The sequence below is a fragment of the Meriones unguiculatus genome, chromosome 11 (assembly GCF_030254825.1).
Source record: "Meriones unguiculatus strain TT.TT164.6M chromosome 11, Bangor_MerUng_6.1, whole genome shotgun sequence".
NCBI lineage: Eukaryota > Metazoa > Chordata > Mammalia > Rodentia > Muridae > Meriones > Meriones unguiculatus.
In genome coordinates this window covers 56,799,433-56,809,363 of record NC_083359.1, presented here as the reverse complement: position 1 = coordinate 56,809,363, position 9,931 = coordinate 56,799,433, and the positions used below count along the sequence as shown (strand labels likewise).

The 9,931-nt window shown below is 51.6% G+C and overlaps 1 protein-coding gene across 1 annotated transcript; it reads left to right on the top strand.

Annotated features, from left to right (window-relative positions):
• Positions 1-2,202: 2,202 nt before the first annotated feature.
• Elf3 (E74 like ETS transcription factor 3) lies at positions 2,203-8,937 on the top strand. Its single transcript, XM_021636630.2, has 9 exons — positions 2,203-4,249; positions 4,747-4,926; positions 5,286-5,507; positions 5,654-5,752; positions 5,933-6,049; positions 6,191-6,280; positions 6,438-6,554; positions 7,389-7,584; positions 8,146-8,937. Exons 2-9 carry the CDS (start codon positions 4,755-4,757, stop codon positions 8,258-8,260), a joined length of 1,128 nt encoding a protein of 375 aa, XP_021492305.1. The 5' UTR covers positions 2,203-4,249; positions 4,747-4,754; the 3' UTR covers positions 8,261-8,937.
• Positions 8,938-9,931: the final 994 nt, after the last annotated feature.

The following is a 9,931-nucleotide window of genomic DNA, read 5'->3' as shown; positions in this document are numbered from 1 at the left end:
TGTACCACCAGGTGGGTTCCAGGGACCAAGATTGGGTCAGCAGGCTTAGCGGCAGCTACTCTTACCCACTGAGCCATTTCTCCAGCCCTGTTTTGAGACACTCACTATGTAGTCCCAGCTCAAACTTGTGAGCCTCCTGCCTTCTGAGTGCTGGGATTACAGGCAGGAGCCAAAGTCACGGGGTCCCCTCTGTGCCATGCGCCATGGTGGACCACATGCACCATTCCTCGGTCCTCCCTTACATCCCTGGGGCTTTGCTAGGCCTCCCCTACCCCAGCTCCTCACTATTTTAATGGATTGGGATTTGCAGGGTCTGCTGAAAGCCTGTCACTAAATTCTGATTTCCTGGCTTCAGCATGGGGACGGAAGCAGTTAGCATCTTGGGTTTGAGAGTAGAATGACAAAGAGTGTTTGAATAAATGCTAAGATAAGTTGAAGTTGTCTTTCCTATATACAGGGACCTTTGAACCAGTCTCCATCAGTGGCTCCACCTTTGGCTTTGCCTTCCTTGAACAAAAGTGGAGAAAAAGAGCTGAGGTTCCTCCATCTTTGACAAAGCCAGGTGGTAAGCAGGACAGTGCCCCTAACTCACAGTATGCCCACCCTCAGCAATAGAGGCAGCTGTGAGCTACAGGACAGAGATTTGGGGGCCCAGAAGAGCAGGGGAGGGATTGCTGACATTACTGCTGATCTCTCTCAGGACTGTCCTGTGGCCTTCTGCTTCCCTCCCCTTTGAATCTACCCTGTTAGTCCCAAGATCTGTCACTATCTTTTTCTTTGATTTTTGAGACAGTCTCTCTGTGTAGTCCTGGCTGTCCCGGAACTCACTCTGTAGACCAGGCTGGCCTTGAACTTAGAGATCTGCCTGTCTCTGCCTCCCAAGTGCTGGGACTAAAAGCAAACAGTGTTGCCGCCACCACGCTACTCCATCCCCAACCCCCACCACCTGACTGGCTTCCACTCACATTTCATGGGCATCAGGAGTTGTGTGTCCTGTCTTGTTAACCATCTTGGCTTTGCTGGAGTCCTATTTGGTCTGCTTATGCTTTTACAGGACTGCAGGACCATGTTCTTTCTCACTTTTCTTCTCTTGTTGAATGAATTAATACTCAGAGGAATGGGCTAGCTAAAAGATTTCCATAGCTCTGTTTTTCCTGGGAAGAAGCCCCATGAAGGCAAGGGAGCTAGCTGATAGCCTCAATCTTCGTATATCTACCTCCTCACTTTGCTCTGAGGACCCAACCAGGTGTTGAAGGGGCTAAGGAGCACGTGAGTAGTCCTGAGGCTAAAAGCCGGTTCTCCCACATTCCAGGGTGAATGACTAGGCAGAGGGTGTGTCTGCCTCAGGCTGCTTGGGGGAGGTCCCCTGAAGGGCCAGTGAAATCCTACCCAGAGCCCCGGGCTCTCCAGCTGCGCTGCCCTAGTGGAAAGGAGCATGTCTGTTTGAAGAGTGGATCCCACGGGGGTGGGTGGAGGAAGTGTGTCCTTGGACAGTGGACACAAAAGGAATTGCCTTTTGTTTGAGAATTCCTGGGGGTTGCGTGTCCATAAATGAGGTGGAGAGAGTGGAGAAGACACAGCTCTTAGATACAGAAAATACTAATGGTTTAGTAAAAACTTGCTCAGTTCATTGAGTGTCCTAGGTTGGTTCCTCAGGCAGTTTATGTTTTTGCTTTTGAGACAGTTTACTGTAGCATAAGATAGCCCCAAACTCTACATGTAGCCGAGGCTGACCCTGGAATTCCAGACACATGCCACCATGCATGTCTTCCTATGGTGGAGGACATTATTAAACCCAGGGCTCTGTGAGACACTAGGCTAGCAGCTGTACCGTGTCTCCAGTCCTGCCCCTTTAAAAATTAAATAATAATAATGATAATGACTTATTTATTACTGGAGCACATTCGTGCCACCTGTGCATGTGGAGGTCAGAGAATAACATTGTGGAGTCATTTCTATCCTATCTTTACATAGATTCTAGAGATCGAATTTAGGACGCCATGTTTGAACCTCAAACGCTTTCATCCGCTGAGCCATCTTACCAGCACTTGTTTTTGAGACAGTATTTAGTCTTACTGAGTTTCCCAGGCTGCCCTCAAACTCTCAGTGTGCCTGCCTCAGGCCCCTGAGTAGCTAGAATCCCAGGCACACCCTCTGACTTGGGATAGCTCCAGAAACTGCGGTCTCTGACCATCCCAAATGCAGATGCTTAAGCATGGCTCTCCAGCTGCCTCCCTGCCTTCCAGGCGCTCTGGGATCGCTAGGGAGACCTGCAGAAGCTGGCCCTTTGTATTTCCTCGCAGTCCGCTGAGAACCATTGATTACTCAGGACTCATTGAGTGGATGGTTGCACCCAGAGCCACTGCGTGTAGGGAAAAGACACCAGCAACATCTGTCGCTTTCTTGGCCTGAGCAAACCACTTGTGACGACAACTTACATCTTTTTCTTTCTTTCTTTGTATTTTTATTTGGTTTGTTTGAGAAAGGCTTCACTATGTAGCCCTCAATAGCCTAGAACTCACCATGTAAATCATGCTTAGTCTTGAACTCAGAATCAGCTGCCTTGGGAGTGCTGGGACTAAAGGCATGTACCACCATGCCTGTCCAACACTGCTTCTTAATTTTTAAAAAATTATATTTACAGCCAAGCATAGTGGTGCACGCCTTTAATCCCAGCACTGGGGAGACAGAAGCAGGTGGATCTCTGGGAGCAGGAGGCCAGCCTGGTCTACAGAGTGAGGCCCAGGACCACATTGCTGTAGTCAGTTCTCTCCTTTCTCATGTATGGGACACAGGATGCCAGGCTTAGTAGCAGGCACCGTTATTCACTGAGCTCTCTCTGAAGCCTGATATTGCTTGTTGGATTTTTCTTTTTTGTATGATGAATGTATTGATGATTTGTATTATGTTAAAAGGGTGGTGCTAGTCTGGGTGGTTTACACCTTTAATCTCATTACTAGAGCCTATCTTTTGAGTTTGAGGCCACCCTGGTATATATGTAGAAAGACACTGTCTCAAAAACAAAGTGTTCTGGGAATATAGGCCATTTGTAGTGCTTGCCTGGGAAGCTCTGGGTTCAATTTATAGCACCTCTGGTTTTTCAAGACAAAGAGTTTCTCTGTATAGCCCTGGCTGCCCTGGAACTCAGTCTGTAGACCAGGCTGGCTTTGAACTCACAGAGATCTGCCTGCCTTGGCCTCACAAGTGCTGAGATTAAACACGAGCGCCATTATTCCCCTGCTTGTTTTTGGTTTTTTAGATGCCTGGTAAACAGTAAATTAACATGCACAATTCCTTTCTGTTTATAATGACGCAAGTGTTGGGCTTCTGGCCACTAGAGGGCAGCAGGCAGATGATACTGAAGAGCTTGGGAGGAGAAAAGGGTGAGGCTTTCCCCTTGTGAAGTACAGCACCTCCAACCGACCCTAGGCTAGGAGAGCGCCACAGGCACCAGGGAAGACTTCTGAGATCGTTCCGCTGCAGCAACCAGCGTGCTTGGGTTCCAGACAGGCAAAGTGCCACCAAATGGGCTCTGTGGCTGGCTAGACTGGCAGACCCAGACCACTGGCCCGTGAATGTTGCCCAGTGTGCTGCCTAGATGCTTTGAGCACCCAGTTTCTGGGTGCTGTGGAGAAAATCCCTTAGCCTCTGTAACCTCTACTAGGTCCTCTGGTCCCCAGATCTCTAGACAGATGCGGGAGTCCTGACCCAGGCCATCCGACCCAGGTTCAGATCCCTTACCTTGCTTTCTCCTCCCTAGTCTAGCCCTGGCCTGGCCCCCGGGGAAGAATTTCCCGGGCCAGAGGGCAGCCTAAAGCACAGATGCCCACCCCAGCAATGTTCCCGCCACCTGCCCAGTCCAGTACCCAGGGCCCAGCCCCAGAGGGTGCGGAATGACTGACTCTGACAATCATTAAACCAGCCAGGCCTGATTTCCCAGCACCGCCTGCTAGGATCTGGGCCAAGTGGCACGGAATATGCAAATCACCTGGGACCGGGAGCCCAGTCTGAAGGCCAGGAAATCCCCTCCATCCAATGAGCCACTAGCTCAGGTTACAACTGGGGACGCGCACCGAAGACCTGGCGGGGGAGGAGCTCCTGCCTCGCTCTATTTAGAGCGGATGGGGGGGAGCGCTCAGGCCACATTCATCCCCGCTACCTGGCGGATCCTTCGGCCGCTTGGATTTCTCCCCTCCCTGCGGCCTCGGAAGCCTGTCTACCCGCCTGCCACACCGAACCCTGACGCTCGGTAGGGTCACCACATTCCTAACTCTGGCCGCGGGAACAGTCCAGTGGATTTACAGTTCTGAACCTAATCGCTCTAGCTTGGGGCTTACTAGCTGAACTGTTAAGGCTGTGGGTGTGTTTAGGGACCGCTCAGAAACAGATCGGTGTCTCGGAGAGACAGGGTGGCTTCTTTGGTTCAAGGGTCTAGGTGATTTTTTTGGAGGGAGATCCAGCGGAATTTATCTTATGATTCCATCCTGCCTTGAGATGATTATTTTATTTTTATTTTTTTGGAGCGTAACTGCCCAGTTTGGTGCCAGCTGGCCTGGTGCTTCTAGGCTCAAAAGATCATTCAGCCTCAGCTTCCCAAGTAGCTGGTTCTTGGGGGTGGGGGATGTTTCTTGGAGGGAGAATGTCTACAGCAACACCGATCGCCTCTTAGATGTGCTGCCCAGGCCAGACAGAGTAGCAGACGTGTGCCTTGACCCGTGTCCTCACCACCTTGTCTCCTCTTGCCAGGGAGCCTCATGGCTGCCACCTGCGAGATCAGCAACGTTTTTAGTAACTACTTCAACGCCATGTACAGCTCAGAAGACCCTAGCCTGGCGCCGCCTCCTCCTCCTCCTCCGACTGCTGCCTTTGCCGCTGAAGACTTGGTGTTGACCCTGAACAACCCCCAGATGTCACTGGACGGTCCGGGTGAGTGCTGTGCAATGGGTATCTTTATAGAGACATCAGTCCAAAAGGCTCTTAGATAAATGGGTGGGGAGGAAGGCCTCCAAGGGAATTCAGGGCTAGGGGCCGGGGAGATTTTATCCATTCACATACTTGCTGGGGAAAGACCCCACGCAAGACCTTATTCATGTGATCCTACCTGTAGTGGCTGAGGTAGTGGGAGGGTAGGGGCTGTGACAGTTTGAGGGAAGGACTGAGACCAGGAGTGTTGAGGTTGTGTCTATTACCCGGCTCCGTGGGTTGGACAGGACCTCAGACAAGATCCCAAAGGGACATGAGAACTCGGGCCTGCACTGACCCTCTGACTGTACTCTGCCTTGCAGAGAAGGCAAGCTGGTCAGGGGAACAGCCCCAGTTCTGGTCGAAGACCCAGGTACTGGACTGGATCAGCTACCAAGTGGAAAAGAACAAGTATGACGCCAGCTCCATTGACTTCTCCCGCTGCGATATGGACGGGGCCACCCTCTGCAGCTGTGCCCTTGAGGAGCTGCGACTAGTCTTCGGGCCTCTGGGAGACCAGCTTTATGCCCAGCTTCGAGACCTCAGTAAGTCCAGGCCTGGGAGCCATGGGGCCTAGAGAGTGAATAGGGAGGATGGGCCTTGGGTTGGACTTGGAGCTCCTGGCTTGAAAGTACAGCCATTGAGCTCTTGCTGGAAAGGTGGTCAGTGACCCTCCCCCTGCCTCTGCCAGCCTCCAACTCTTACGATGAACTCAGCTGGATCATTGAGCTGTTGGAGAAGGACGGTATGGCCTTCCAAGAAAGCCTAGGAGGAGACCCAGGCCCCTTTGGTGAGAACCCATTTTCTCCCTTTCTCCTGCTCATCTTGTCTCATCTGTGACCCTGCCAAAGTGTTAGAGATATACTCTCCTGGCTTGAAAAAGAATTTCATGGTTCTCTGGCTCCTAGGTGGTCTTACCTGTCCTTGCCAGTCCCCTGGCCTTCTCTAAGCTCCAACTCCTTTTTCCCAGACCAGGGAAGCCCTTTTGCCCAGGAGCTGTTGGATGATGGCCGCCAGGCAAGCCCTTACTACGGCAGTAGCTATGGTGCTGGAGCGCCCTCCCCTGGTAGCTCTGTCTCCATTGCAGGTAAGAGCCCTGTCCTTGCCTCAGCCTCCCTTCTCCGAATGCCTCAGAGTGCATCTAGTTCCTAGAATGAGCACTTGAAATTGCAAGCGGCAGCTGGGCAGGCTGGCCTTGTGGCACTCAGGCTGTTTTCTCCACCCCTAGGGACCACTACTCCCCAGAGCTCTCATTCCTCTGACTCCGGTGGAAGCGACGTGGACCTGGACCTCACTGATAGCAAAGTCTTCCCTAGAAGTGAGTTGAGGACTGTTCTTGGGATCCCGTTCCACAGTGTCCAGCCAGTCACCCTCTTCCATCCTCCTCTCTGCTCTAGTGCCATGGTTCCTGTGGCTAGGCTCCCTGCTGACACCCTGCCCTCACCTTCTCTTGACCTTCCAACTCCTTCCCATAGATGGCTTTCCTGACTATAAGAAGGGCGAACCCAAGCATGGGAAGAGGAAACGGGGGCGTCCCCGAAAGCTGAGCAAAGAGTACTGGGACTGCCTGGAAGGCAAGAAGAGAAAGCACGGTAGGTTCTAGGGTCTGTGGCCTGTGGTCTGTGGGCCAGTCGGCAGAGGGACACCATTCCTTCGGCCTCCTTGGGCCTCGCAAGCTTCCTTGATCGCATTGCCTTTGTGAACAGCTGGAAGGCTCCATGGCATTAGTTATCACTGCCTTGCAGAGGCCTGCTTGAAATTAAAGAAGGGAAACTGAGGATCCTAGAGGAAGGCCCATGGATAGAGCCAGGCTTCAACTTTCTGTGCATGTGGCCCCTGTCTGGCCTGATGGAACTTTCCGGTGGCATGGGGGCAGCTGGTGGGTGCTCAGAGGGCAGTTGGCTGGGATGGCTGGGACTCGGCCTTAGGAGCCTTAGGCTTTGTGTGCTCCAGCTGCTCTGAACTTGCTTCCCTTCCTTTTCACACACACAGGCCTGCACGTATGCACTCATGGCCTGCTCCCATTCCTGTCCCGAGGGGATTTTTTTTTTCCAGGAAGCTGTTTCTTAATCCCCAAGGCTATAGCTAGCTCTCTGACCCCATGCGTGCCTAGTTCTCACCAACACTGGTCCCCACTGATTCATGAGCTCCTCACAATGTAGAGTGTGTCTGTCTCTGTCCACCCTAACCAGATCTTTACTCCTTATCTGGTGAGAGCATTGTGTGTTCTGTGCAGTCTGCCTAGTGCACTGCATTTTGAGGCAAGAAAGGAAGCAGCCACTATAGTAATCACTAAGAGGACATTGCCCTGGGCTTCTAGAAGAGCTATCATGTGCTCCGTTTAGCATTGTGAGAATAGGCAAGGCCAGATGGTCTGGAGGAGACGGGCACCCCAGACTGGTAACTGAGAAAATCTTCCCTTGTAGCCCCGAGAGGCGTTCACCTGTGGGAGTTCATCCGGGACATCCTTATCCACCCTGAGCTCAATGAAGGTCTCATGAAATGGGAGAACCGGCATGAGGGTGTGTTCAAGTTTCTTCGCTCAGAAGCTGTGGCCCAACTATGGGGCCAAAAGAAAAAGAACAGCAATATGACCTATGAGAAACTGAGCCGGGCCATGAGGTGAGCTGGTGGCTGGCACCCACCTGATGGGAATGGGCACCAAAACTTACAGATCTGTCAGGGACCTCTGTTCAGACTCTACTGGCCTCCATCAGGCCTCATGTGACAGGTGTGAGGCCCACAGGCAGAGGACAAGGGCAGTGTTGGTCTATGTGGTTGGTTGGTCAGGTGAAGCATGAAGGAAGCACTAACATTGCTGTTTTCTGCAGACTTGTTCTAAGAAAGGCACTTAGTGATAGACAGAGCAGCAATTTGCAGCTCAGCTCTCTTGTATCTGGGCCACAGTTTCTTCCTATGTGCCACAAAGGTGGACTAACTCAGTGTCATTAGTGTCCCCTCCATCCCTATGTTCATTTGCCTTCGTGAAAAGCCCCAGGACATAGCCAGAAGGCCCAGAGAAGTTAAGCAGAAGCAGGTGCTCTGGCCGTAATTAAAGACCCGTGTGGCAACAGCAGGTGGGATGAAGGCTCAGGCAGTGAGGAGCAGGCTCAGCGCAGTGGGGAAACTCAGTACCCAGGATGCCTCCTGCCTGCACCTCTGACCATCTTCTTTCCCAACCAGGTACTACTACAAACGGGAGATCCTGGAGCGGGTCGATGGCCGGCGGCTTGTCTACAAGTTTGGCAAGAACTCCAGTGGCTGGAAGGAAGACGAGATTGTAGAGAGTCGGAATTAAAGGGTCTGGACTGGACCCAGAACCTGACTCAGACATGAACTTGAGAACTGAAACCTTCCTGGAAGGACAGGCAGGCCGGAGGCCCCCTTAATGTGGATGTGTTCCCCGTGTTGCTGTAGAGAGGAGAACCAGTTGGGTGTGTTGTCAGCAGTATCCTGAAGTTACAGCCCTTGGCCTCTCCTTCGCCCTCTTGGAATTACAAGCTCCAGGGTTTGAAGCGATTTGTTCGCTGACTCTACAGCTGTGAGTCCAGCTCCTTCCAGTCCCAGCACTGACTGCAAAAGAGACGCACCTGTAAATGCCTGGGCTCAGCCAAGTAGGCTGGGGAGACTGAGAAAGGAGACCACAGGGACAGGCTTGTGTCCTCCAGTGCTTCTTCCTGAACTGGCTTCCACCTCTCTGCACTCAGGCTCCACAGGTGGGGGTTGGAGCATCCCTAATTTATGTGCTATAAATATTCCAGGTGTACATATAGAGCTATTTTTTCTAAAGTGTTTCCCTTCCCTGCTCTTCTCCATGAGCGATGGTGGCCAGACTGATTGTTCTTTGGCCCCTAACTGGATCAGCGAGAAGTGGGGTGATGCCAGACCCCCCTCCCCAAGATGGGGCTCCTGGATCCCTTTTCCTGTGATGGAGGCTGAGTCCTCCAATAAAGTGCCCTCTGGGCTTTTTTCTAACCTTGGTCTGAGTATTGAAATATCTGTGTATTGAAATTTGGGGCTGTGGACTGGTAAGGCACAGAGATAAGAGGGAGAGACACGTGCAGAAAGATATATGTGGGGGCTGGGTATGGAGTTCTGTAGGTGGAGGTTGAGAGGAGAGCAAGGAAAAATGGGCGAGGCTGCTGACAACCAAGGAAGCACCCAAGACCTCTTACAAGCAAGGACATGGGTTCAGAACAGGACCAGGGCTATCCTGTTGCCACCAACCATGTGCTCAGTGACCTTGGCCAACTCCGTTTTCTTCAGGGCTGCTTCCTCTTGTACAAGAGTTTGGATCCGATGTCCTCCAAGAAATCTAGAATTGCAAGTCCAGCCCTGTGAATAGCTGCTTTTGCATTCTAGCCAGTTTGGCCGCATGCTAAAGACCTGTAATCTGAACCCTAGCTTTGTGACTGACATGAAAGCACAGATAGGATCTTGTAAAGTGAAAAAGCAAAACAAAACTGCAGTTGAGTGGTTGATGGAGAAAGAATGGCAACTGATCATTGTTGACAGCCAAGGCAGTAGCCAGGCTAAGCCCCGGGTTGCTTCATTTCCTCCTCTCCCAAGAAGAGACATTATCTAGGCTCTGACCTTTATCCTGTGCTTGGGAGCATCTCTAACCTGGGTTTTGGTTGTTCTTATTTGAAGGCTGGGAGACAGGATTTCACATATTGACCAGACTGGACTCGAGCTTAGCGTTCCCACGATCTGTCTGGGGCTGGCCTCCCGGTGCCTCACCCCCAAGTCCTGGGATGAATGGCATGCAGCAGGCCACCTGGATCTCTAACTTACATAATTCTTTTTTCTTTGACATTTCAAAAAAGAAAATGTTTTATTGGGTATTTTCAAAATGAAAATATTTTATTGAAATGTTAACGAAAAATGATGTTAAAAAGTTGAGGTCCTAAACCAGGTCGTGGTGGTGCACCTCTTTAATCCCAGCACTCAGAATCTCTTGAGTTTGGAT

Excerpts from the sequence above, each read along its gene's own strand:
- Elf3 (XM_021636630.2), top strand. The coding sequence starts at position 4,755 with ATGGCTGCCACCTGCGAGATCAGCAACGTTTTTAGTAACTACTTCAAC. Across the intron at positions 4,927-5,285 it reads GATGTCACTGGACGGTCCGG|AGAAGGCAAGCTGGTCAGGG; the intron begins GTGAGTGCTGTG and ends TCTGCCTTGCAG. Across the intron at positions 6,555-7,388 it reads AGGCAAGAAGAGAAAGCACG|CCCCGAGAGGCGTTCACCTG; the intron begins GTAGGTTCTAGG and ends CTTCCCTTGTAG.